Here is a 26,133-nt window from a genome sequence, read left to right as displayed (position 1 = left end):
GGGCTACTTTTCATTACGGTGTGTAGGCTTCTCATTATGGTGGCTTCTCTAGTTGCGGAACATGGGCTCTAGGCACACAGGCTTCAGTAGTTGTGGCACGAGGGCTCAGTAGTTGTGGCTCACAGGCTCTAGAGCACAGGCTCAGTAGTTGTGGTGCACGGGCTTAGCTGTTCCGTGGCATGTGGGATCTTCCCAGACCAGGGCTCAGACCCGTGTCCCCTGAATTGGCAGGTGCATTCTTAACCACAGCGCCACCAGGGAAGCCCTGTTATTAATATTCAAGTTTGCCATGTGTTGAGAGAATGTATGATTTCAGAGAAAGTACAATTTCTGTTTTTTATATTTGAGGGTTTTGGTCATGAATATTCCATTGGCTTCTAAAAATCTTGTTTATCTTCATTTGTGGTCTGTGTTTTCCTTGCTTTGGGGGTGTATATGTGTCTTCTTTCTGGTAATTTGGAAGCCTTTTTTTCCTTTTCTTTTCATCATCACTTTTATATATTTAAATAGTCTTTATTTCTTGATTTAGCAGTTTTCTTTTCACCCTGGCTGTAAACCATGAGGAAATCAGTGTATTTCCACCTTCTCTCATTTTTTCTCATTACCTTTTGTTACAGTATTTCTATACTGTTTACAGTGTTTGTATTCAGAGTTCTAGTTCTCGTGCTAGATCAAATGGACTCTGCTCATTTGCAGTTCTTTGGCATACATTCTTTTTTCTACCCTAGTAATTCTTCTTGTAATTTCTTCAAGAAAGACTCAAGGGCACTATATTCTCTAGGTTCTCTGAGTTCATATTTGAAAATGTTTATTGCCACTTAAATGAAAGAATATCTGTAGATTAAATACCTAGAAGCAGGATTGCTAGGTGTCATAGGATATATGTATTTTTAATTTAAAATATGTGATGAATATTTTCAAAATATACCTATTTACACTCTCAAATAATATATAAGTGCCTACTTACCCACATTTCTGCTTAACAGTGTTTATTAAGGGTTTTTTCCTTCAATCTTTGTGAATCTCATAGGCATAAAATAGTATTTCATTTTAGGTTTAATTTGCAATTCTCTTGTGTCTGAGATGGAGTGCCTTTTCAGATATTTAAGAGCCCTTTGGCTTTTTGCTCTGCCTGCCAGTGTACTGGGTCCATTTCTGTTAGGTTGTTCCCCTTTTGTTTTTGGTGGCCTTTCTTTATATTAAGACAGTTATCCTTTTGCCATTTGAGAGGCCAGTGTTTCTTTCCTAGTTGTTTGTTTTTATGATACGTTAATCTAGTTTTTATCAATCTTTTCTTTCAGGGCCTCTGGAGTTTGTGCCCTGTTTAGAAAGGCATTTCTGCACTATGAGATAATTAAATTAAAAAAAAAATTTTCTCATAGTAATATTAAATTCTCCCCCATCCTGTATATTTTTGAGCCACAAAGCATAAGTAATTTGTTTTGGCAAGATGTATGAAATGGGTCTGATGTAACCTTTTCTTCAGATGGTGACCCTGTCATCTCAGCAATATTTATTGATTAATCCACACGTATTTACTTTTGGAAGTCATCAGTATAGCACTGGGAACAGATGGGATCACACAGGAGTATATTATAGAGTGAGAAGAGGGCTTAGGCCCGAGTCTTGAAAGAATCCCAATAAATCAGCTTATGTTTGGGGAAGATGAGCCAACAAAGGAAACTGGGAAGGAACACCCAGAGAGATAGAAAGCCAAGATCCCAGGGATACAGGAAGCAAGTGAAAGGGAGATGCTCAGTAAGATGAGGACTGGGACCTGTTCACCACATCCAGTCACATGGATCTAGCAAAGGCTAGACTTGAGTGCATTCAGAAGGGTATAAGAGGTGGGAGATGGCAAACGGTGACAATCATTTCAAGTTTATCTGTAAAGGACAAAAGAGCAAAGATGCCTGTAGAGGAAAGTTTTTAAACGTGGGAGAAATTTTTGCATGCTTAAATGCTGATATGAAGAATCTAGTGAAGAGGGAGAGGTGGAGGCAATAAGTGAAGAAAGAGATGATCAGTAGTGAAAGGTTCTTAAGAAGGTGGCACAAAATCTCAATCTGCCTGAAGTAGGAGAGACCACTTGGATGTTGCAGCAGGAAGAAAGAACGTAAAGATGGAGACAGAATATCTTTGTTCACTTCTTTTCTTTAAAGTAGCACTAGGTTAGGAACCGATGATAGAGGTAGGATAGTGGGTGCCTGTTAGATCCAGCAGAGGTCAAGGGTCATGTCATTGAGGAGCTGCTTGTAGTAAAGGTGTGGTGGCTGTATTGCAGATCCAGAGGATCATCCCCATTTGGTTCCAAATTAGGACCTTTGGCTTAGCTGCTGTACCTGGGGCTGGGGCCAAGGGTCAAGCTTTTCTCACAGCCTGTCACTTTTCTTCCCCATCCCACCTCCCACCTCCCAGTTGGGCTTTGTTTGCTGCCCACATTAAACAGAGCTCCAGCAATAGCCTCATTCCTGTTGCTGCAGTGGCGCAGGGGGCGCCCCACCCACTGACCCCTGGTACCCCATTGTCTCAGGTCCCAGTTCATTCTGATCCCTGTTGGAACTCTCCTACAAGCAACCTTGAGCATGTGGCTTGAAGGACAAGGAAACTCTCCAGGGGACTGGTTTCTATTGTGGTTGACTTCTCAAGGGCATTCAGCAGGGAAGACCTTTTCACTTGAGCCTTTATGTTGAAAGCTGTTTGGTGCTGTTCAGAGGCAGAGGAGATAATTCTGCACTGGCTTTCTGGTGCTCTGCTCTCTCCCTGCCTCTGCTCTGGCCCTAAGCATCTTCTCTTCTGCAGGGGGACACAAACTTGCCTGATTCCAGAGACTCCTGGATAGGGGAGGTGTGGGGCCGCTCTGCAGTGAGGAACAGTCAGCTGAACCTGGCCGGCTCTGCCTGGAAAACCTCAGCCTGCAGTGAGTGGTGGGGACTTTGGGGCTGAGGTCTGCTAGATCCTGGGGAGCCACTGTCCCTCAGGAGGCTGTTGCTGCTGTGAGGCCCTGACGCTCGTGCCGTCTCAAGAGCCTCCACCTATTCATTGTAGGCCGCAGAGCCTCCCTGGGCAGTTGCTGCTGTTCTCCGTCCAGCCTGTCCAGCCTGGGGACCTCCTTCTCCTCCTACTACAAGGATTTGGCCAAGCACATCGTGGACATCTCTATGGCTGATGTGAGGTTTCCTGTAGCCGACGCTGCTGGGTGGGGAGGAAGAAAGAGGAGGGAAGGAACAGGGCCGATGAGGGCTTCTTCAGCAGCTCTGTATCTTTACAAAAGCGGGGAATTCAGTAAATGCTGGCCTGAGGGACTAATCCAAGAGTCTGCTTTGTACCAACCGTGCCCACTAATTTGGGTGTGGTCACTGTGTCCCCAGGTAATGGCTGCTTGCTCAGATAATCTGAACAACCTCTTCAGCTGCCGGGCAGCAGCTGGCTGGAAGTAAGTTCCTTTGCACAGTGTCTTCTCCCTGTGGCCCTGCTCGCCTTCTCTCCTCCTTTCCCTTCTCCACGCCGGCTTCCTTGAGTCCCTCGCCGTGAGCTCTTCCTCTGTGACTCCAGAACCCAGTTTTCATCCCCTCCTCTTCTTCCCCACCCTTGGTGTCTCCCCCAGCCATCAGGGCGAGGAGCAGGAGGTGCAACTGTACTACAAGGTGTTTTCTTCTACCCGGCATGGCTTCCTGGGGGCTGGCGTGGTGTCCCAGCCACTGTCTCACGTGTGGGCAGCTGTGAGTGACCCCACCTTGTGGCCCCTGTACCACAAGCCCATCCAGACAGCGAGGCTGCATCAGCGGGTGACCAACAGCATCAACCTGGGTGAGCCCAGGGGACAGAGGCAGCAGGGTCAGAGGCAGTGCTCTCGGGAGGTCGGGAACTCAGGCTAGGTCCAGCGGGGTGTCAGGCTGTGGAATGATGGGGTGTCACAGGGCAGAACTCGGTCTGTCCATGTACCTTCTGACTTTCTGCATCCCTGCCCCTCCAGTGTATTTGGTGTGCAATACCACCCTGTGTGCACTGAAGCAGCCACGGGATTTCTGTTGTGTCTGCGTGGAAGCCAAAGAGGTGCCTGTCTTGCTGGTGGTAAAGATGTTGTGGGAGGAACTTGGACTGGCGTGTTGTGAGAAGCAATCTTTGTGGGCATCAGGTCCTCTGGGGGAAGGAGGGCAAGTTGGGCCAGGGTGGGGGTGGCTTGAAGGCTGGCCCAGTGTTGCCTTCCACGGTACTGACTGCACTGGCGCCTGTCCGTTTGTCCCTGTCCCTCCCATATCACGTAGGCTGAACTCACATTGCTCTGTTTCCAGGGGCAACTGTCTATCATGGCAGCTCAGTCTGTGTATGATGCGTCCATGCCGAGACCCAGCAGGGAGATGGTCCGAGGGGAGATCCTGCCCAGTGCCTGGATCCTGCAGCCCCTCACTGTGGAAGGGAAGGAGATCACCAGAGTCATCTACTTGGCCCAGGTGATTCACCTTGTGCAGCTGGCCTCACAGCATGCCTTGATTTGACCCCAGCCCCATGGAGCTTTCTGTATAGCTGTTCAACATCCTTCAGTACCCAGGACCTATGGCCTGAGAGCTGGAGACTCAAGGGTTTCTTGGGTCACAAATCAGTGGGGAATCAGAGAGGAAGGAATGAGGCAGAGTTGATCAACCTTCTTCTAAAGCTGCTCTTACCAGAGCCTGGCGGCCTACATCCGCTGGCTGTTCCCAGGGTCCTCAGGAGATAGATGGTCATTGTGAGGCAGAGCAGCACCCTCAGTTCCCTGACTTGACCTTTTGTCATTGGGAAGTGAAGCTTTTGCCTAGATCTGAACAGCAGAGCACAGGGCTGTAGACAGTTCAGTTCAGAGCCTCTCCAATCCCAGCAGCCTGGGGTGACTGCGTATGGCTGAAGTGTGCCCCGGTGCACTCCCTTGGGTCTGTCTGCACCTTTGACTCTTCCCTCTCTGGTTTATTTCAGGTAGAGCTTGGTGCTCCAGGATTCCCCCCTCAGCTCCTAAGCTCCTTCATCAAACAGCAGCCGCTGGTTATAGCCAGACTGGCTTCCTTCCTTGGTAGTTAGCATCTCACGGTCAAGATGGCGCTCCAGGACACCCCAGAGATGCTGGAGCAGTTCTTGTTACTCTCCGTATCCTGATGTAAGAAGAGCCGAGGCTACCTGCTGTGGCCGACTGGGCAGACAGCACTCAGCCCCGAGTTGCCAGCGAAACCTAGTCAGTACTTGGTCACAGCTGGCACCTCTGCGGACCGAGGGGGCCTGAGCTCCTGGCTGTCCAGAGTGAATGAAGCTCAACTCACCTTTTTGGATTTCTCACCTTTTTTTCCCGTCTCTGGGACCCTATGGCAGGGTCCACACTCCAGGATCAGGACTGGACACAGCCAGCAGAGCTGGGAGCCTGCAGTGCTCTGACATGGTGCTTACTTAGTTCGGCGCAGCCCTGGGGCTGGTAGGGAAGCAGGAGCCATTGGCCAAGACTCTGCTCAGAATGTGCTCCAGCAGTCAGCTCCACTGTGGGATGGGGTGTTAGGAAACAGAAAACGGTTTAAAAAAACAGCTGCACAAACCAGAACACTGATTTAGAATTGTTTCTCCTCCTTGAATTTTTACAAAATGCTTTATTATTAATTTTTGCTTTGCCCCCCTCTTCCTTTCCCTCACAGGAGAAGACAATTGTTTGGGTCTTGGCCCCAGTAAGGAGTATAGAGTAATGCTCTGTCGCGGAGCCACCACTCCAGAGCTCAGAAGAATGGGAAGACCACTGTAGAAACTGGCTGGATAGATTTGGGGTTAGGGTGGGGGCCTAGCTCTTTGAGGAGGACTTGGGGTGGGGCGTGGGCATCTCTCATTTCAGAGATGAAAAACTGTCTTTTGGAGACGGGAGGGAAGATAATGGACCTCCTAGAAGGAGGTAAGTGATTTGTTAGGAGGAAGCGCAATTCCATTCCTTACCTCACTCAGAGACTTGGTCCCAGCCTTCAGTGGTCTCTTGAGCATTCCACGCACTGCTGTAGCCCCTTCTATTCTAGGATGGGATGGAGAATGGGTTCAGTTTTCTTGTAACTTAGCCTGGCTGAACTCGAGCTTTGAATATTCTGTATGGTTACCTGAAGTGCAGGGGTCGGAGAGATTCTCAGCTTCAGTTCTGGTGCCCAGAGTTTTTGGTGGAAGAGGGTGACCATATGGGGATTGAGAAGATGTGGTAAAAGGTAAATTTCTGTATAGTACAGCAGAGGTTTATTTTTCTAAAAGTATCTGCAGGATTTTGTTTTTCTCTTACCTCAGATTAAGTTATTTATATATTACTGAAGGTTTTTTTTTTTGATTGCTTTTAAACTTATTTTTCTGGTTAATTTTTTTGGTTACACTTGATATATTTAACACCCTATTTATGTACTCCCATCTCTCTTCATATGAATCTCTAAGACCACTGATTGAAAAGTTCAGAACACTTGCAAATTAAAAGTCCAATGTGTACTTGTATTCAGTGAAGACTACCCTGGGATAGCCTAAGTGTGTCGTTTGAGCTCAGAGTTCAGCCTGGTGATTATGATGGCAGTAATTACTCATGGCCCAGTTTCAAGCTATATAGTTTACACATATGTATTGAGTGTTTCCCATGAGCTCAGCACTGCTTTGCACATAAAGAGCAACCAGATTAGTTGCCCAGCTACGGCCAGCTGTAGCCCAAATACGAACATGAGGGAGGATTCCAGAACAGATTCCACTGCCACACTCAACGGTGACCACAGACCCCTGGAAGGAAGCTCTTTAACAGGTATGCACCTCTAGGGCTTCTGAGGTAGAGCCAGCAATGGGAATCTGAACGGTGGCTAGCCTGGAGGTGACTGTATCCCCTAAACTAGAAAAGCCACAAGGCAGGCATGTGAGTCAGCAAATCTAAAGAACATTAACTGAGGCTGATCTTACACTAAAATGCAGAGGTGTTAAGGATAATCCAGGGACCTGGCTCCAAATGATCAAGGAGGAGTCAGGTTTTGGTTAAGACAGGTGGTTCTCAGACTTTATTGTGCATCTGAATCACCGGAAGGACTTGTTACACCCCAGGATGGCCCCCACCCTAGAGTTTCTGATTTAGAAGAGTGGAGAGGGGCCCAATATTTGTATTTCTAGGAAGTTGCAGGTGGTGATGAGGCTGCTTGTCTGGGGACCACACTTTGAAAACCACTGATACTGGTAGAGAGCAGGTATATGGAAAACAACCTAAATACTAATGAGTTCACTAGTTCATTAGCTGCTTGTCTCTGTAATTCCATTCTTATCTTACTGCCTGCCTAAAGTAAACCCTTAAGGTTCACACGGGCCAGCGTTGTTTCCTGAATTGGGCCTGTGCGGTTTAACTAAGTGGGCTTTAAACTCAGCATCCTTGGGGCTTCAGGCTTTCCTCCATGCTTGCCTGCCTGCCTCACCTCACATGGAGCTGGGTGTCTGCTTACCTCAGGGCTCAGCTTCCTGGGGCAGGGCTTTCGTTCAGCCACACCTGATGGGTGCAGAAAGATAAAATATTTCTTAAAATGTTTTGGTTCCCAAGCATTCAGAACTTCCAGAATTTGCTATAGTATAAATTGGATTTAAAGGACAAATGAAGAGATGAAGAAAAAAAGGTTCAGATGCAAAAACTTATTGATTAGGATGAGCTGAGGGGAAGGGATGGTCACGGCCTGACTGTGCAGAAGCACGATTACAAAGTGGTGCGAGACAAACCCCCATCTTGAACTTCCTGTGCTGATGGGACCTACTTACTAAAGTCATACAGCAGACCTCTTTAGACCCAGAGCATCTTACCCTTCCTTGGGTTGGAGACCTCTTTGACAGCTGGGAAATTTTCTCTTAAGAAATACACATATATGCAAAGACAGATTTTGCAAGCCACTTCAAGAGGGTTCACTGAGTACCCTCTCCTTCCCCTGACAGAGACTGAATCTCTCTGCACACACTGCCAAAGTAGAAAAACCATGAATTTTAGAAGAGTGAATTTAATGCGCATTATCAAGGTAGTGCTTGCTTAGTCAAAATTGGTGCATCATTTGTAGACACATAGAATGCTTTTGTTCTGAGCCAAATCAAACACCCCCAGCCCCCCAAGCAAGCATCACAAGTGGGCAGTATCTGGTGAGTAGAAACTTCACACATCCTAAACCTTTAAAGGGAGTTGAACAGAAGTCAATACTGTTGGCAGTGGCCTAACAAGGGCCCAAGGCTCTCTGGCCTGCAGGGTCTCACGTGATGGAATATTTAGGCATTGCTAAGTGGCCAACCAATGGGACAGCTCTACCCTGTCAATGCCCACCTCCAAGCCCACCTGAGACTTTGCAGCCTTTTACAGGGACGAGTAAGGTGAAAATAACTAGACATGAAGCCCTTGGTAAAGAAAACAGTTTATTTTAAAAAGCTCTAATGTTCTGCCCGTGCTTGGCCCCTGGATGGAGCTAGAGTCAAAAGTTACTACCTGCACGGGACTGAAGGCAGGCGGGGTGCAAGGTAAAAGGCAGGTTTCTGTCGGGCAAGCCCCACATCTGTTGTACGTTTTTAAGGAGATGGCAGTCCAGCTCCTGGTGGTACGAAAATGTAGACTCCCGAGATTCATGTTTAACTTTACTCACAAGTTAAGCAGAAGTCACTTGTCTCTGTCATGATTTCCCAAACCACAAAGCTCTTAAGAGATGCTGGGACAGCAGCAAGTGGGGCTTGACTCTTGTGTCGACAAGCCCCCACACATCATTTCATAATAAATGCCAACTCCTCTTCTCCAGGACTGGAGTCTCTAGGTTCTTCCACCATAATCCTGAATCGGGTGACCCCCTCCTTCTTCCTTTAGGACTTGGGATGGTGAGCCCACAGTCGCTGGGACGCCAGGCTGCCACTCTCTTCCTGCACACGTGAGCAGGAAGCCTGATGACAGACTGAGCTACTTCCACACCAGCAAGGGTCAGGGTGGGCACTTGGGGTGGCTCTGGGGCCTCCTCCCGAGGCACAGTCAGGCTGGGTTCCAGCGCTCTGGCAAGATGCACAAGGTAGGGCCGCTTCCCAGCCCTAGCTCTGGGCCAGCACAGTCCCCCGATTTGGCTGCACCAGCTCACAAGCTCTTAGCTGAGGTTGTGGCACGTGGGGTTCAGCTAGAAACAGGTTGAACAGTGCCTCTAATTCTTCAGAAAAATCCTGGAATAAGCAGAAAGATGACAGAAAAGGCAGACACATAATTCTAGATTGTTCACTGTTTTTACTAAAAATCAATCCCAAATATCAAGTCCTAGCTAACCAGACAACCTATTTTATTTTTTCCCAACTGCCTTCTACCTGGAAATGGACTTGGAAACCTTGTCCCATTAGTACTCTAGGATGCTCAAGTTCCGGCAGGGAGAGTGAACTCTAATGGGAAGCTCAAAACCACTAATGAGTACTTAATATGCACATTATTTCATCTTGAAGAACCCCAGAGGTCTAAATTATTCCCATTTTATGAATGAAGAAACTAAAATTACTTTGCCCTAAATCACAATAACATTAAGGACTAGCTGAGATTAAAATCCAGGTTATTCTGATTTTAAAAACCCACACTTGGGAATTCCCTGGTGGTCCAGTGGTTAGGACTCGGCGCTTTCACTGCTGGGGCCCGGGTTCCATCCCTGGTTGTGGAACTAAGATCCTGCCAGCCGTGTGGCGTGGCCAAGAAAAAAAAAAAAGAAACCACAAACCCCACACTCACTATGCCATGCACTATCTGCCTTCCATCTTCCCTTCCTCCATGGACACAGTCCTTCATACAATAGATACTTAAGTGTGAAGGAGGCCCCCCAGAGCAGCCACTTCATTTCAGGGTGGTCCTCAAGAAATCTGACAAAATCCACTGAGCTTTGGGAAGAGCCTAAGAATGCCAGACCCCATCACTTGCCCCCTTTCAGGATAAAAGGGACATATGACACCTGTTCTCTCTCCAGGTAAAAGGAGACGAGGACTCCTTACCCTTGGCCACTGGGCCTCATGGAGGCTGCCCAGGCAGGCCTCTATCTCCATCCGTCCCATCAGGCCTTTCTCTACCAGCTCCCGGAGCAAGAACAGCAGCAGGTCCCACTGCAACACACACGGAGGAAGAGGTCAGGGTGGCTAGGAGGACTGCACAGCAACCCTGATACAAAGGACAGAGCTGCTGAGGGAGGAGGGGGAGACGAGACGAGACTAAGGGAGTCTGAGCGCAGAAGATAAAGCACAGCCTCAGCAAGGGGGGACTAAACCAGCTAATAACATTTGGGGTGGGGGTGGGAGGAGAAACACATGACTGCAGAGGCTTCTCGGAAGCCCACCTGCCCCCCTCCCCCCACCTCTCTGGCTCACCTCCCTTGGCCGAGTGGCTGCCAGAAGCCCCACGTTTCTTGGCCTCAGCAGCAGCTGCAGTGGAACCGGCACTTGAAAGTCATCCTTCCACAGGGAAACCAGCATGAGCAGGAGCCTTCGAGCCTGCCCTCTCTCCAGCTGGTGCTGTGCCGGGGGCCCTAGGACAGGAATTCGATCTGCAACTATGGGGAGAGAGGAATGCCAAGCTCTAAGAAATGGAGGCAGGGTCACATGGCCCTGGGAGGACACAGAGTAAAAAAAGCTCTGTTTTCTAATCTTGCTTGTACCCCACCCTGAGAACTGGGGGATCTGGCAACAGAGTGATGTGATAAAAAGGAGCCATACCAAGCAGGGATGCTAACTCCACAGAGCACTTTGCCAGATGCTGCTCAGCAGGTGGGCACAGGAACTGGGGGGAAACAGGGAGACCTTGGACATTAGCACCAGCCTTAGAGCAGCAGCCCCAAGCCAGTGCAGCTCTGATTATTAGGCGCTGGACAAGGATACATAAGAGCATCTTGCCATGTCTCACCTGGCGGCACTGCAGCATCTGGCCCAGCTGGCCTAGAAGCTGCTCCAGATGCTCTGGGGAAACTCCCTCCTCAGGGTCCCGGGGCCCCACGGCCAGAGAGAGCACGTCCTGGAGAGAGGGGCAGAAGCAGAGTAAGGCTTCATGCCAGGCCAGGGCCAAGGAGGCCACAGAGAATGTGGCTTGGGGTGGGGATGAGCCAGTGGAAAGAGGCAGAAGGAAAAGGAAGACAGGGCCCTGGGGTGAAGTAATGGGCAAAGGTGCCCTTAGACTTGGGGCTTGGGCAGGACAGCACAGCTGGGAGAAGCAACCAAGTGGACAACAAAGGAACAGATGGAGCAGGTAAGCCAAGGGACAACGCGCTGCCAGAGAGCTCAAGAGACGGCACTCATCTTGGGACAAAGTCATACCTAGCCAATTCCCAGAGAGCATCTTATTCTGAAAGCATTCAGGGGAACTGTCCTGTCGTGTACATGTCGTACTATTTTCTGTCCCTCATGATTCTCTGTTCATCTTCTCAGGAGAGTCGAGGTTTCAGTACAGAAATCCTCTGCATGTTGAAAACCAGTAGCTAATGGCTGCTGAGAGTTTTCTTCTCCCTCTTACTCTTCTAATTTTAGTCATTCTTTTTTAGTCCCTATTCCAAATCTTTATTCTCACACTACTACCCCAGATCTGGGTCACTAGTTTAGGACTCTGCCCCCACCACTCAATTCTGCTGCTGAAGCACGAAAGCAGCCCAACAATTCGTAAATGAACAAGCATGGCTGTGTTCCAATAAAACTTTATTTATGAAAACAAGCAGCGGGCTGGATTTGGCCCACGGGTTGTCAGCTGACTCCTGCTCTAGACAGTATCAAAAATTTTTTTTTATCAAATTAAGAGCATTGATAGATTATTCTTACTGCCTGTAACTAAACAAGCATCACCTCCCACGTAGGAGAACATTTCTGAAATCATATCCCAATGCTGCAATGACTGTTCCTCAGAGACTTTCCTACTGCACTGGACAGCCATTCCCTACCCCACTCCCATCATCATCTGTGTAACGTGTACTCAGTCAACAATTTTCACATCTACCCCTTTCCCTTTCACCTTTTTGGGTGATTCAAGTACAGAAGTCAGAGAACAGCAGTTACGAAAACCATTCAATTCAGTTCTGCCCTACCTAATCCCATTCAGTAACAAAATGGGAACCAGCTGGGCAACACAGAAAGCTGCCACACAAATACTGGAGTTGAGGGAGAGAGGAGGGAGACTAGGAAAAGAGCAGGGAGAGGGAGGAGGGGAGCCGAAGGGAGTAGGGAGCTGTGTACTTTTATCTCGGAGATGAGGTGGGAGGGGAGGGGAGCATGGTGCTCACAGGCACGGGAGCAGCCCCTCCGCTCCCCCCGGGCAGCTGGCTCAGGACCCTGGGCTCGAAGCATGCGACTCACAGCCGCTTTCACCTCCCTTCTGATCAGAGCTGCAAGTCAGAGGGAGGACAGAAAAGGGGTCATCAAAGCAGCCCTGCACAGGCTCATCATGCCAACCCATGCCCTTCCCTGTTACCAGCTGGCTCTGAGTCCTATCTCCCCCACATGGCCTCCAACTTCCTGCCAGTCCACTTCTGAAAAACTTGGGCAGCCACTCCCCCTCCCTGGACCTTACCTGTGACGTTGGCTGACAACCAAGCACAGGCTTTCTCTGTTGCAAGCCCCACAGCAATGTTCTCTGCACTGCTCAGAACCTGTGACACAGAAGTTCTGAGCCAGGGACAACTTAGGACAATGACGAATGCCCAAGTCCTGGACTGACCCACCTGCCACCAGAAGCCTCACACACACAACCCCGCAGCACTCCTCTCCCACCACCAACCAACCGCCCAGCCTGCTAACCCCAGGACTCCTTCCTACGTACGGCTGCTGGGGTCTCCTCAGGGAGCAATGCCCTCACGGCACCAGGGCTCTTCTTTTGGCAGAACCTGAAAGGAGACAGAGGTCAGTGATGTCTAGATGCGTCAGCCTGGCCCACAGAAGGAAATGCCCCGAGTGCACCAATCGCCCGAGCTGGGAGGGCTCTGCCTCAGGGGAAGGCACCCTCAGCCCTCTGGCCCCACCCCAGATGCCCTTCCAATTCAACTCTGGACTCTGGGCCCTAAAACCTCTAAAAACCAAGATAAGAGCCTACAGAGCAGGCAAAAAAAGCACAAAAAAAGCAGGGTGGGGAGAGGACATGGAATAAAGGATGAGTATAAAAGAGGAAAAAGGGACAGGAAAGGAAAAGCTAAGAGGAGAGCGGAGATGAGAGGATTCAAACAGACTGGCGTCTTACTCCCGCCCCTGGGTCAACGCCTGGGCCCCGTGAGGGCACAGCCGGGAACACAAGATCTCCAACAGCTGGGCTGGATCTCCCCCTTCCTGTCCCTGCGTCACCAGCTGCTCTTGAAGAAGCGACTCTGCCTGGCGCACCAGATCTGCCACCAGCGTGGCCCTGCAGTAGGAACAGCAAGGTTTTGAGGTAGTTGGAAAGGGTGAATCGGAAAGGGGCTGCAACTTCAAGGAAACCTGGTCAGAACTAACTTGAAAGAACGTCAGCAATTTTAGCCTCCCCCCGTCCCACCTGGCCCTTGTCCTCTATCACCCGCTACCCCTCAGCTGACTTTCCTCAGTTTGGCAACAAGGTGTTATAAAGGGGAAAATCGTAAGGAAATGAGACTGGGGACCCTCAACACCTCCATTCCCAATCCCAACTCATCCTCACTTGATATGCTTGACACAGTTCGAGCCGATTCTCTCTGCCACGAACTCCACGGTCCTGCGCAGGGAGGGCGGCTGGTTGTGGAAAAAGGCTTGAGCCAGCTGTGCCTGTCGGGAGGAGGGGTCAGGGCAGTGAAGGGCCCGCTTTCCCTTCTCCACTGCGCGGCCCCCGGGCCTCCGCCCTGCCCCCTACCTGCAGCCCTTGGGTGGTCCGGGGAGGCTGGGCTCCCAGGCTGGTGGTGGTGGTGGGGGTGATTTTCCTGACAAAGCCCCCACTCCGTCCACTGCTTCCTGATACCCAGGAGGCGAGCAGTTTGCGGAGCTCTCCTGCATCAGAGAAGCCCAAGTGTTTAAGTTCCAGAACCGTCCCACCCTCCCCAGCATCTTGACTTTTAAGCATTTATGGAATAGAAAGACTGAGGCACCAGGGAGCGCCTGAGAACAGAACAACGTATTGGGGCGCTGGGCCCACAGGGTGCCTTTTGGGTACTCATGAAGGAACGGACCAAGGACCCTCTGAGGGGAGACCAGTATCCTCACCAATATAGGGGCAGCAAGTGTAGAGCAGGTGCTGGTCCACCACAGGCATGCTGTCCTGGGGGAGAGAACAGGCCAGTGTTGGGAAGGCAGGCTTCCCTTCCTCCCCAGTGTGCCAGAAACGGGGTGGTCAGGTAAGAGAATTACATAAAAGACTTCAGTCTCTATTCTGGCTTGTCTCCTGCTGGGCCCTACCGGGCAGCCTGCCTCCTTTACTCTTGTGCTTCCCATGGCTCTGGCTTGACCCCAACACTTACCAAGCCATGCTCTGATGCTACTGTGTCCACCTCAAAGGCATCCAACTGACCCTCTTCCAGAAAGAACAGGTCCTCAGGGACTGTAGGAATCTGGCAAGAGATCAGGGCAGTGCAAGTCAGCACTTTAGAGATTCATCACACCTCCTACCTCATGGTTCCAGGGTTTGGACACCAGGTTCAAAGCCACCTTCCTCTGAAACTATGGCAATCCCTACCCCTCCTCTGAACCTTCACCTTCTGGCCCCGCCCTTGTTCAGACTCATACATCCTCCCTTTCCCTGTCTTCAGCCACAGTAGTCACCCCCCTTCTCCAACCTGGACCCTCACGCCACCAACCTGAAAAAGCCAGCCCAGGACAGCCAGCAGCAGCAGCTTGTTCAGGAAACACATCTCCCCTTCACTCTCCTTTGACAAGACCAAGCTCCTAAAAGGTAAATGAGGGTGTGAATGGAATCTGTGCAAAGAAAGAAATGGAATGCAGTAACAGAAAGCTATCACTGGGAAGGTACTTCTCAAAAGCAGACCTAAAAGGGACTGCTGTTGTACAAGAAACCAGGTCTCATCACCCCTCCCAGATCTGTACTCCCTTCTGAGCTGGGCCACAGTAGGAATAGAAAAGGGCCAATCAAAGTGCAAATATTCAATAACTGCCCACTGTCTTTCCTTGTGGATCAAGGCCTGGCCTCTTCTCTGAGGGTCAGTTACGGCTACGGTACCACACAGGAAGCACAGGCTGCTTGACCCTCTTCATAAACGGCAGCCTCAGCAATGTTCTCCCCGCACCGTTCTCTCAAGTCTGCTCTCTCTCTCTACTCACCGATGCAGGTGCAGCAGGAGAGTGAAGACGCTGCGGTAATAGTCCAGCATGGGGACAATGTGGTCAGCCAGGGAAAGGAACTCCACCAGCCAGGGCACCGTGAGCACTGCTCGACGGGCCCGCAGCCCCTGCTGCAGCAGAGCCCGCACATCCAGGACCGGGGGCACCTGGCAGGGCCAGCGTCAGTCAGTGGGTGGGTCAGTCCCAGGGGCTGGGGGAAGCCTTCTAACGCCATTGCCTTGCCCCTCCTCCCAGCTCCCTCCTTACCAGAGCCCCCAATCACCTGGCTCCTCAGGGCCAGAATGGTGTCCTGGAGCTCACGGGTCGGGGGTGGTTCAGGCCCCCGGTATGGCAGGAAAGCCACAAAGCCCAGGAATTTAGCCAGAAGCCTCAGGCTGAGCAGCACCACAGCAAACTGCCTCCGTTCACCCTGCAGGGCATCAAGAAGTAAAAGGTCCCAAGCATAAGGCTTCTAGAATAAAACCAAATCTGTGGGACTTCTCTGGTGGTCCAGTGGTTGAGACTTCGCCTTTCAATGCAGGGGGTGCAGGTTCGATCCCTGGTCGGGGAGCTAAGATCCCACATGTCTCACAGCCAAAAAACCAAAACATACAACACAAGCAATATTGTAACAAATTCAACAAAGACTTTAAAAATGGTCCACATCAAAAAAATCTTAAAAAAAAAAAAAAAAGCCAAATCTGTTACAGATTTCTTCTTGAAAATACCCCTCCCCCCGGGTCAGAACCCCGTCATCTCCCTTCTGCTTTCTAACCTGCCAGTCCACGTCCGACTCCCCGTCTTCATCACTGGGCTCAGGCTGAGGCAGGGCAAGGCTGTTGAGCTCCCGGATCTTCAAACTCAGGCTATCCATGAGATGCTGATTAAACTGGAAGCTATGAAGGGGAGGGGGGAATAAAGGTACTGGAAAAAGTGTAGGAAGGACCAGAATAGAGAAGAGGTGCTCCAGACAGAAAGGCTCAGCAGGGTAAGACAGAGGAGGCCAATGAGGTTACCTTCACGGGTGAAAGAATGAGAAGGGAAATGGAGGCAGGAAATGTGAGTTAGAAGGAGCCCAGGCAACACCCAGTCCCACCCTGTTATATTCCAGACAAAGGAGAGAAAACGCTGCCCTTCTGTGAACACAAACCTCTTCTGGCCTCTGCCCCCACTCTCTGCAAGACAGGAGACCTTTACCTGCTGGCACTCAAGATGAAGTCCCTGAAGAAGCCCTGACAGCCTGGGAAGGTGGGGGGTGGGCAGGGCCCCCCACTGCTCTGAGGGGCCACAAGCCGTTCCTGCAGGCGCCGCAACCGCCCCAGCTTGTCAGCTCCAAGCATATTTAACACATCCGGAGCCTCGCCCAAGACAGTGCCCCCAGCACCACCAGGACTCTGACACATCTGGGGCAGGGGGAGAAAGAGAGAAATCAAAAAACCAGTGAGTTTTTCTGGAAAGAAGGACTGAACAAAATGAGGAGGAAGCGATGAACCCTGTATCATGTGCCACAGATGTGTTTTTTGAGGTCTGGATTGTATTCTTATTTTTACAGGTGAAGAAACGGAACCTGTAAGATTCAACATCTGCCTAGGATCACAAGAGCTAGGATTTGAAACCAGACCTGAGTCCTAACCCTGTGCTCTTTCTACCACAGCACAAATCAAGGGCAAGAAAGTAGTGAAGTGCTGAAGGAAGGCCAGGAGAGCCGGGTGTCCGAGGAGGCCCGGGGAGGCAGGAGGTGCAGGGCATGGGAGAGAGCGCTCCGGCTCCTCTCTGGCTTCCTGAGCTTCAACCACCACCCAAAGAGCAGAACTCTTGTTCAATCTCCAGTCAAGGGCCTGCCTGCTTGCCTGCCCTAATCCCACAGTGCCAGCCATTACTTGGCTGCCTGTAATACATACTGGCCACTGTAGATCCATCAGTCTCCCGCTGGGGCTATTACCTGGAGAAGTTGTTTTTGGAAAAGTCGAACAAAATGGCTGTGGCTGCAGGCTGCAGAGAGTTGACCCATCATGGCTCTGAGGAATAAGAGGCAGGGATGGAGTGTGATGGAAGGAGGAAGAGGGAGAGAAAGATCTGAGAGAACAAGCCAACCCTTGGGCCTTTCAGCCCTTTACCAGGGGCTTGAGCAGACCTCTGCCAGAGCCGGCTGGCACAGGATATGGGAAAAGGTAAGGGACACTCTCCTCAGCCCCCAGACCCTCAAAACTAGAGATACACTTAACCAAACATGAAATAATACCACCCCTCTCATCTTCAGTCTACACCGAGCGCCAGTGAGCTTCATGACCAATGTGGACAAGAGGATATTCTTTCTGTATCCTAGTTATCTAGCTATGCAAAGTTATCTGTATTGTCAAATACGATAATGGAGAAAATGGAGGTTGGAAAGGGTCTAAAACTTGGGCCAAAACTCAAGCAACCTGAAATAAGAGCATTCCACTTTTTCAAGCATTTGCAATCACAGAGCAAGTATGAGTGATTTCTGAGTGGAAGGAGCTGGAGAGACAAATCCCTTTTGAGTAGAGGCAGAGGTGGCAGTATCTGGAGAGATTAAGTAGGATAGAAGAAAACAGCTTTGCCCTGGAAGGACAAAGCCTTCCTCCAATCAGCCACCCAAGCGCCACTAAGCTGCTCACTGCTGGAAGCAAGAAAGACGAGGTGACCGGTGTGTGAGCACGTACCTGATCCTGCTGCCCAAGCCCTTCTCAAAATCCCAGCCGGGCTCCTCATGGCGATCTTCCCACTCTCGAAGCACCTCATAAAACACGTCCCTGACAGACACATAAGAATGCCCGATCAACTGAAGCACAGCTGGCCTAACTCATTCTCAGGAGTGCCTTCCCTAGCTCAGAAGAACTGAGGACAGGACTATCCACAGCCCCGTTCCTTATCCTCTCCAGGGTTCTCTGTGTGATAATGCTACAGACCTGGGAGCAGTACACCACATGCTTCACATACTTCTGTGGGCAGTTAAAGTTGATCTGGCACTCTCGTCTGAGAACCCTGTGACTAGAGTCATACACCTGTGAGAAGGCTGCTAAGGTGGGAGGTTCAAGTCCACGGGCATGAACAGAATGAGGCTAAGTGGCCCTTATGATGTTTGCCAGGAAGGGCCTGGTAGTGCTAAACTACCACCTGTTAGTGTCAAACTCCTAGTTTCTATGAAAATGACACAGGCTGCCTATCCCAGAGAAAATCCTCTTCATCCCCTTCCCCCAAAGTTCCCTTTTCTTATCACCTCTGTTTTTTAAAAGTATGAAAGGCTCGATCACTGGAGAAGTTGGCACGATTGTCAGTTTCTGGCTGAAAGGAGACAGCTTGTGCAGAAGGTGGCATCGCCAGAGAGACCTAAAACATGGCAGTGACAATTAGGGACTGAAGCTGGCAGAGTTCATGCTCAGAAAACTTCATCCCCATTCCAGTGCAAATGACACTACAGTGATGTGAGCTGGGCTGCCTGAGTTATGAGACCGGAAAGGGTCAGGTCCAGGCTAGTCGATGTCTAAGATGGGGTCACTACCTTGGCAACACTGCCCTCGTAGGCAGCTCGCAGGCGGCCTTGCAGAGCTGGTGAGAAGCACAGTAGCCGTTCATTCTCAGCCAAGAGCTTCAAGGTCCCTTTGTCCAGGTGGGAAAGAACGCTACAGGGACAAGAGCACAAATGACCAAGAATGGGACAGACTGAAAATAGGAAGCCGGCACCTGCACACCACACAGCGTGTTACCCGGAGCATGGAGCAGGTACATGAAGAAAAGTCATGGGCAAAGGATTAAAGATGATGAAGGCAAAGGGGAAGGAAATGAGAGAGACCTTATGGAGCAGCGAACAAGAGAGCAGGGCAGAAACATTAGATAAACCCAAAGGTCAGCTACCAAGACCACCGGGGGCAGTTTGATTCTTTCAAGGGCTAAATTCATAGCCTTGACACAAAATTGAAGGTTACGTGTAGGAAGAGGTCCAGGGTCACTACACCTGTGTCAAGCACAAGCATGTACCCCAAGTAACAAGAGAACCAAGTGGACAATGGGAATAAGGCTCAAATACCTCCACTGGAGAAACTCACTGAAACTGATGCTCCAAAACCTGCACTGCAAAGAAGACACAATCATGGACACTCTGGAACAGAGGGCTTTCCAGGGAATCTAGAAGGACAGTACCAAGTTTTTGGCTAAGAATGATTTCATTTCCAGACCCCATTTCTCAAAAAGAGGCTTGTTCACCAACCTACGGCTCCTGGATTTGGTTCAAGGTCACTGTCCTTGGCAGCCACCATCCTCCGGGCGGTAAGGAGCTGAAGGACGAAGAAAAGCTCCAAGAAGAGGTTTGGTACCAGGTTTTCTAGATAAGAAAAGAAACTCCAGGGTATTGAACACCATTCAGAACCAAGGCTCAGTCCTACATGCCTTATCAATTCTTTTAACCTGTGGTTCTACAAGTATCTCCATTTCAGGGCCCTTTGCTCTCACTCACCTGCAATGCATGAAGAGTAGACAAGGGCTACCAGCTCCAGACGCTGGCGGGAAGATACTCTGGCAGGGTCAGCGGGTTCAGCTGTGAGGTTTCCTGTCCGGCTGGGGTGAGGACATCCTGATTCTGGGGTGGGACAGGCGGGAGCAGGTGACTGCTGCAGCAGCTTAGAGCTATGGGGAAAGAGAAATGTCATGAGTAGTCAGCCTGCCTTCCCCTCCACAGCCATACTCAGCTTCCTCAAAGAGACATCCACAGCCCAGGAAACAGACCCAGGGTTCCCAGGGGACAAATCAATCACAGGGAAAAGCCCTGCCAATCCCCCACAGAGGAAGCTGACGTCCCAGGAAGCAACAAGGCCATACCGCTCCTTCCTGAGCATCTCCCGCTCCTCTTGCAGACTTCTGCACCCTGGGGGAAGGCCATGGCCCCAAGGGCTAGTGTCCAGGACTGAGGGTTGTGAACTGGGGACACAGTTGATTGGGGGTGAGGTGAAGCAAGTCTTGGGCTTGGAGAGTGACCGCTCTTCGCTCACCGGAGTTGGGTTGATCCTGCGTGAAGGCTTGGTCCTGCTGAGGAGTAGCCACAGGTTTTTCTGATATTCCTTTCTTCAAGCATCTCCCCCTCCACCACCACCTCCACCACAGCAGCCTGGACCCCCTGCAAAATGCCCCTCACCACTGTAGTTATCTCATTCCCAACCTTCTAGCCATCACCACGCTCTACTACAGAGCACCCAGCCTTAGTTTATTAACTCCCCTAGTAGAGCCTTCGTGCCACCCATCTCCCGGATGAGGGCTGATTCTCACCCTGCAGAGCCGGGGGGAACCGAGCCTACAGGAGGGAATTCCTCCAGGTTGCTGAGGTTTGGCGGATCAGAGCGCGCGAGGCTGGGGCTGCCGGGGCTGCCAGAGCTCTTGGGCCTCCGGCCCCCGGCCCAGGGCAGGCTCTCCCCGCTGACCCCCTCCTCCAGGGCCCCGGAGCCGCGGCCTCCTCGCTCACGGGCCGGCCCCGGGCCCCGCCTCCTGCCCCCACGGCGGGCCGAAGGGGCCTCAGCGGCGGTGGCGCTCGAAGGCTCAGTCGGAGGAAAGAGCTGGCTGCGCGCCCCGCGGCCGCCCCGCGGCGGGCCCCCGGGTCTCCCTGGCAAGGCTGCCGAGGAGCCCGAGGCCTTGGCGGGGGTTGGGGGGCCCTGCGGGAGGACGCGGCTGCTCTGTTCTCTCAGGAAGTTCAGCAGGAATGGCACGAATTCCTTCCGCAGCGGCCGAAGTGAGATCAGCGCGGCCGCCTCCCCGGGGTCATCCTGAGGGAGAAGCAGCGAGGGGCGAGAGGGTCAGCTGCCAGCCCGGGGCCGCAAGCAGCCGGGGCCGCAGGGCGCGCTGAGCTGGGTGGGCGGCCGGGGGTAGCGGCCCCTAGTTGGAGCGCACTCGGCCCGGGCTGACAGCCAGTCACCCTAGAGGAAGAGGACGGGAGGGGTGGTACCTCCCGCGGGAAGCAGATTCGGGCCAGCCTGGGGGCGTGTCGACGCTGTTACCTCCGAACTCTGGGCGCTGCGCGCGATCCACAGCACGGCGGTTGCGACCGACAGCTCCTCTCGCAGCAGAGACTCCAAAACGGCCGCCATCCCGGTCCGGGCGCTCGGAGGCGATTGCGCAGGCGCCGGCGCGCCACGGGCGCCCGGGGGGCGGGGCCTGAGTCGCGGGGCGACCGTTGGGCCGCAGGGAGGAGAGGGCGGGGCCAGGGCACGGAGGGGCGGGGCCAGGGCGGGACCGAGACCGGGACCTGGGCCGGCGGCAGCGGCGCTTCAGCAGGCTGATACTCCGCCCAGGCTTTGGCTCAAGGCTGCGGATGGGTCCGCTGTTCCCGACAAGAGGTACGGTGGTTCCCCAAGTGCAGCGCACCGCTAGCGGTGAGTCCCGGCCCCGGCTGCCCTGGCCCGAAGGCGACCTGCCGGGACTCAGGGACGCGGCGGGGGAAACCAAGGGCCCGGGAGAGCGGCCGAACGGTAAAGGTGAACGATTCTCCAGAGAAGATGCCTATATTTTCTACGATAAGCACATTCTTTTCTTTCAAGAGTCTTTCTAGATTCAATCGTCACCACCCTAAAGAAGTTAGGCAAGGTCAAAATGAAGTTAAGCTAACTTTATCCTTTCTCAAAAGCTGAGTCTCCTGCCCATGCGGTACCAATGGTTTTCCCCACTCACCATCAACTGATTGATCATTTAAGACTTTAAGACAGAATTCTTGCAGGGGGGCTTTTTAGGATCCTCAGCCCACAACCCTTAAAGTGCCTCAGGCCATCCTGCACACAGAATAGCCTAGTCTGTATCCCTTATACATTACACAAGGTTAATATTTCAGCTACTTTACAGTTGAGAAGTTAACAGGCATATACATAATTAGCTTCTGGGAGCTTGAGTTATTTCTTAATTTCTCTTATTTCGAAAAACATCAGTCACCTCTTTGGATGTTGCTGCTCACTGAGAAATCAAGACAGGGAAACCAGGCAGAGAAAAACAAATGGCACTAACATTCCAGGCCAGACCAAATCAGGAAGGGTGAAGCAGTGCCCATGTGAATGCCTCCTGAGAGTTCCCCTGGTTCCAAGGAAGGTGGAAAGGAGAGAATGGTGGGAAGCAGAAATCACTCCAGTGCTACAGGGACATTTCCTACAGAGAAGGAAAAAGAACCTCCAGCCAGCGAGAGAATGTTGGATTGAAAGAGAGCTTTTAACACGTTCAGTTTTATTACATGGGGAACCATCTCCTCATATCCCTGAACCCTGGTTTTTATCTGCAGGGATTGTGAACACCTAGTTTCTATTCAGTCCAGTGCTTCTTTTTCTAGGTCACTTCTGGATGTGGTACTGCATTTATAGAACACTTTCTACTCCCTGTTGATCTTGTAACCTCTGGTGCATTCAATAACTTTATCAGAAAAATAATATTTCCCACCTTTGAAATCCAAACCACCATACAAATAGAACTAGAATTTGCATGCGGAATGAATATTTTATTACTAGATTATAAAAATAAAATACAAAATAATTTTAAAACAGAACTTAAAACACTGTACAAAGCTTTAATATGATACAAATGGGAAAATTAAATAAATAATTACACTTTTATGTACAGATGGCCTATACAAAAGCACTCCATGTTTCTGCCAATACTCTATGTCCTTGGTTGCCTGAGCAAAAATGCATAAAGAGGGCTGCTTGGAAGGGAAAGGGATACAATACCTTTGGGGGTATTTCAAAGAGCAATTCTCATCACTCTGATTTCATGAAGAGGAGAAGAAAGGGAGAAAACTATGAAATTGTTAAATTACTCTAACTTACTGGTCTTGCTCGACAAGAGAGAATTCTTCTGGTTTGTGGTTCCATCTGATTTAAGAGCTGCCAATAGTTCAGAACTTTCAAGAGTTATATCTAATTCAAAGCTAGGTGTTTCCCAACTCCCTCTTTTTTCCTAAAAGCTGTGAACTTGTAAGTAAATGGCCCAATGAAATTCAGCACTTGGTTATTTTAGGAAAGGAGTCAGAAGGGGAACCAGGAACTGTGCATGAGAAATGAGGGAGCTCAAGCCTGGGTCAGCTGTTATTTTCTTTACTCAGTTCATCCAATGCAATTTCAGAGCCCCAAGTGGCACAGTGTTACATTTCCTTTAGCTTCCTATCTTTCTATCTCTGAATGCTTTTTACCTTAGTGAACTAATTTACCTAACTGGTGAATAGTTTAAAAAGAAAAAAATCCCAAGGGCTTCCCCTTCCCTGGGTTGATCCCTAAAAGAAATCACATTCAAGCTCTGGTAGGTTTGTTTATCCCTTGTGGATGAGAGAAGAACATCCAGACAGACCCCAGGTATGGTGAAGTGCCGTGCATGAATTTTTAAGGATTTAACTGTATATTTTAAGAGGGAGAAAAAGCAACATATGGCAAGGGTAGTCTATATAAAAATTTGGTTTACCTAGTGTTTTTAACTGGGTGAGTGAACACTTATGTACACAATATGAAACAATATTAAACTACTGAAAAGAGAGATAAAATTTCCTATCGTTAGTGTGTAAAATTATATCATCAGCAAATTCTATAGTCACATGGGCTCAAAGGTCTGCCTCACTGAATCCTATTCTCTAGGTCAAGGAACCCAGAACCCCTGGCCCAGGGTATCTGAGAGATATGTCAGTATCATCAGTGATACATACTGTGCCCATATCTGTCACTTCAATTAAAGAGGCAGATCTTGTTAAAGTTTCACAGGGCAATGAAGAAAAAGGCTTCACATCCTTTACATGTCTCCTTAAGACCAAGGATCCAGCAAAATCTAAGGAAATATTCAAATCATTACTGAGTAAAGGTTTCGGCTTGGCTATTCAGTGTCTTGAGATTGTGTATCACATCAAGCAATTTTCTAAACTTGCTTAAGGGGAGTAAACATCAAGCTTATGTTTTAAAAGTTGAAGCAGGTATTCACAACTGAATTAGAAAATGCACTGATGGGTCAAGACTTTAATATCATCACTTCATGTCCAGCCAGGGATTTGAGATGTGCAGCATCCAATTCCCCTTTAAATGAATAGGGGGATCCTTTTCCCATGTCCTGGAGTTACCTAAGAACTACAGGAATTCCCCATTTATCTCCTGCACTTCTCCCTAGCAATGTTGGCAACAGATTCTGCAGGCTCCTGAGTCTAACTGGCTTAAATTTCTCGTATTTCCAGAGGGACAGCCTAACTCTTGAGAATATCCAATGATATGTTTCCACACTACTCCCACATCCTTGAAGTATATACCAGAGTTCTATTGGATGAGGACAGGGAAGCGGGATGTCCTAACAACCACCTGGGGTTTTCAGTGTACTACATCTTTCCATATGGTCTGAGGACTGGAACTGCCACTGGTTCCCTTCTCTAAGTTAAGGTCTAAATATGCACCTGTGATTTCTGAACTTGGGTAAATATTGACATGTGAAGACTACTATAGTGGTTACATGCCTTAATCCATGCCATAATACTTTTTATATTAGAACACAGATAAATAACTATTCTGCAAATAAACTGTCTACAGAACCAAACTCAAGAAAACTAAACAATACAGTTGTCACCAACCGTTCTATCTCCTCAGTGATACAGGTGCTGAAATATCTCTCCCTTTAGGCAAAGTCCCAACACATCTGTGGTAAATACATATAAACAGAAATGGGCAGATTTTAAAACAGTGAATGCAAATAACTTAATTCCAAAACACATGAACATGACAGAAGAAATGGTTCCCTAACATATGCCACGTTTTGATAGATAGCAAGGAATGAAAAGTTTTAAAATGTGAAAATTTTGATCTTCAAGACTAAATCTAGACTTATCTACAAATAAATGTATTTTCAAATAGCCAGAGGAAGATGCATTTTTTCCCCTAAGACACTAAATTCTGAATTCTGGATCCTGTTTCTCCTATCACCAATTCCTAATGTTAGATTAAGAATGTAGTTCCTAGAACAAAGAATCCTCTGCTCTTGAGGGAAAAAGCATAATGTTTTTAATTCAAAGCTACTGGATATAGAAAAACTAGTTATCGTTTTAACTGTCTGTCTCTGGGTTTATAAAACATGCACCAACACTTTTCCTTGTCAATTGAATATAACCATACAAACATTCACATGAAAATCTGTGGGCCGGAAGGAATCTCTGATGATTACAGAAGAACTTCAAATTCCCATAGTGGCTAAGAGCGAAACAGATACTGCACCCTAGTCCGCTGGATTAGTAAGCAGCTGAGATTTGTTTAGTATTTAAAGCAAACAATATAGAGTGGATAATGACAACAGTGGGTCTCAATTACCATTTTGCCACTAATTTAGGACTTGATTAACTTGTTAACTCAAGAAAACCCCCAAAAAACAAAAAAGCATTCACTCCACAACATGCAACTTAAAAAACAGTAAATGTAACTATGCCACTGTCAGCAAGGCCAGCTTGCACACCAAGTTGAGAATAAGAGTGCCTACTTAAGACTTACCATTCAAAAATGTTTATAATCTGTGCTTTAAAGTTAAATTTGATATGACCCAATTTTCATTCTTTGTTCACTACACATTAAAGTTAAATGCCTTTAAGCTGTGCAAAGACTGCTATGTGGAATTTTAATATTTCAAACAATCTACACCCTGGAGATTTGGCAGCATAATTTAGGAATAATGCTACCTAAAGGGACTGAACTGTCGCTAACTCCATCTTCTGCTCCACCCAAGTAATTCCAAAGACTAGACAAGGGAGGGTAAGGGCAAGTGTGACTAGGTAACTAGCCATTTTGTTGTGAAAGGAGAAACTAGGAGGCACCTGGTTTTCAAAAGATAATTTTAACTTCTGCCCCATACTACTCAATATAGTTTGGCTTGACTTTAATTGATGGCCATGTCCCTCACCTTAGGTAGAATAACCAAACT

The 26,133-nt window shown here is 49.4% G+C and overlaps 2 protein-coding genes across 8 annotated transcripts in view; one reads left to right on the top strand and one right to left on the bottom strand.

Annotated features, from left to right (window-relative positions):
• STARD9 (StAR related lipid transfer domain containing 9) overlaps positions 1-8,767 on the top strand; it is a 133,276-nt gene extending 124,509 nt beyond the window's left edge. For 3 of the 4 annotated variants that reach the window (XM_059913498.1, XM_059913500.1, XM_059913504.1), the window contains 7 exons: positions 2,803-2,920; positions 3,049-3,170; positions 3,372-3,436; positions 3,608-3,810; positions 3,977-4,056; positions 4,296-4,454; positions 4,954-8,767. In XM_059913498.1, coding sequence (XP_059769481.1) covers positions 2,803-2,920; positions 3,049-3,170; positions 3,372-3,436; positions 3,608-3,810; positions 3,977-4,056; positions 4,296-4,454; positions 4,954-5,055 — 849 coding nt within the window. In that variant the 3' untranslated portion in view covers positions 5,056-8,767. Of the gene's footprint in view, positions 1-2,802; positions 2,921-3,048; positions 3,171-3,371; positions 3,437-3,607; positions 3,811-3,976; positions 4,057-4,295; positions 4,455-4,953 lie in introns of those variants that run through there. The other variant, XM_059913499.1, reaches the window with a different exon arrangement.
• Positions 8,379-21,342, bottom strand: CDAN1 (codanin 1). Of its 4 annotated transcripts, none has more exons than XM_059913507.1 (28): positions 21,225-21,342; positions 20,503-20,993; positions 20,059-20,265; positions 19,697-19,866; positions 19,451-19,564; positions 19,290-19,368; positions 18,746-18,866; positions 18,464-18,573; positions 17,907-17,996; positions 17,165-17,240; positions 16,420-16,625; positions 15,998-16,118; positions 15,506-15,652; positions 15,223-15,389; positions 14,742-14,829; positions 14,406-14,495; positions 14,152-14,206; positions 13,805-13,938; positions 13,616-13,719; positions 13,187-13,345; positions 12,773-12,836; positions 12,524-12,602; positions 12,190-12,338; positions 10,877-10,984; positions 10,690-10,753; positions 10,345-10,526; positions 9,976-10,083; positions 8,379-9,171 (listed from the first exon to the last, which is right to left on the bottom strand). In XM_059913507.1, the coding sequence occupies exons 1-28, from the start codon at positions 21,312-21,314 to the stop codon at positions 9,046-9,048; spliced, it is 3,699 nt and encodes a 1,232-aa protein (XP_059769490.1). In that variant the 5' UTR covers positions 21,315-21,342; the 3' UTR covers positions 8,379-9,045. The 4 variants fall into 4 exon arrangements, with proteins under 4 accessions (XP_059769490.1, XP_059769488.1, XP_059769489.1 ...); XM_059913505.1 differs by having other exon boundaries at positions 20,059-20,262; positions 21,225-21,321; XM_059913506.1 differs by lacking the exons at positions 8,379-9,171; positions 9,976-10,083; positions 10,690-10,753 and having other exon boundaries at positions 10,422-10,526; positions 21,225-21,321.
• Between the last annotated feature and the right edge of the window lie 4,791 nt (positions 21,343-26,133).

This window comes from Balaenoptera ricei, chromosome 2 (genome assembly GCF_028023285.1).
Source record: "Balaenoptera ricei isolate mBalRic1 chromosome 2, mBalRic1.hap2, whole genome shotgun sequence".
In the NCBI taxonomy this organism is placed as follows: domain Eukaryota; kingdom Metazoa; phylum Chordata; class Mammalia; order Artiodactyla; family Balaenopteridae; genus Balaenoptera; species Balaenoptera ricei.
This window is presented reverse-complemented; position numbering and strand designations above follow the sequence as displayed.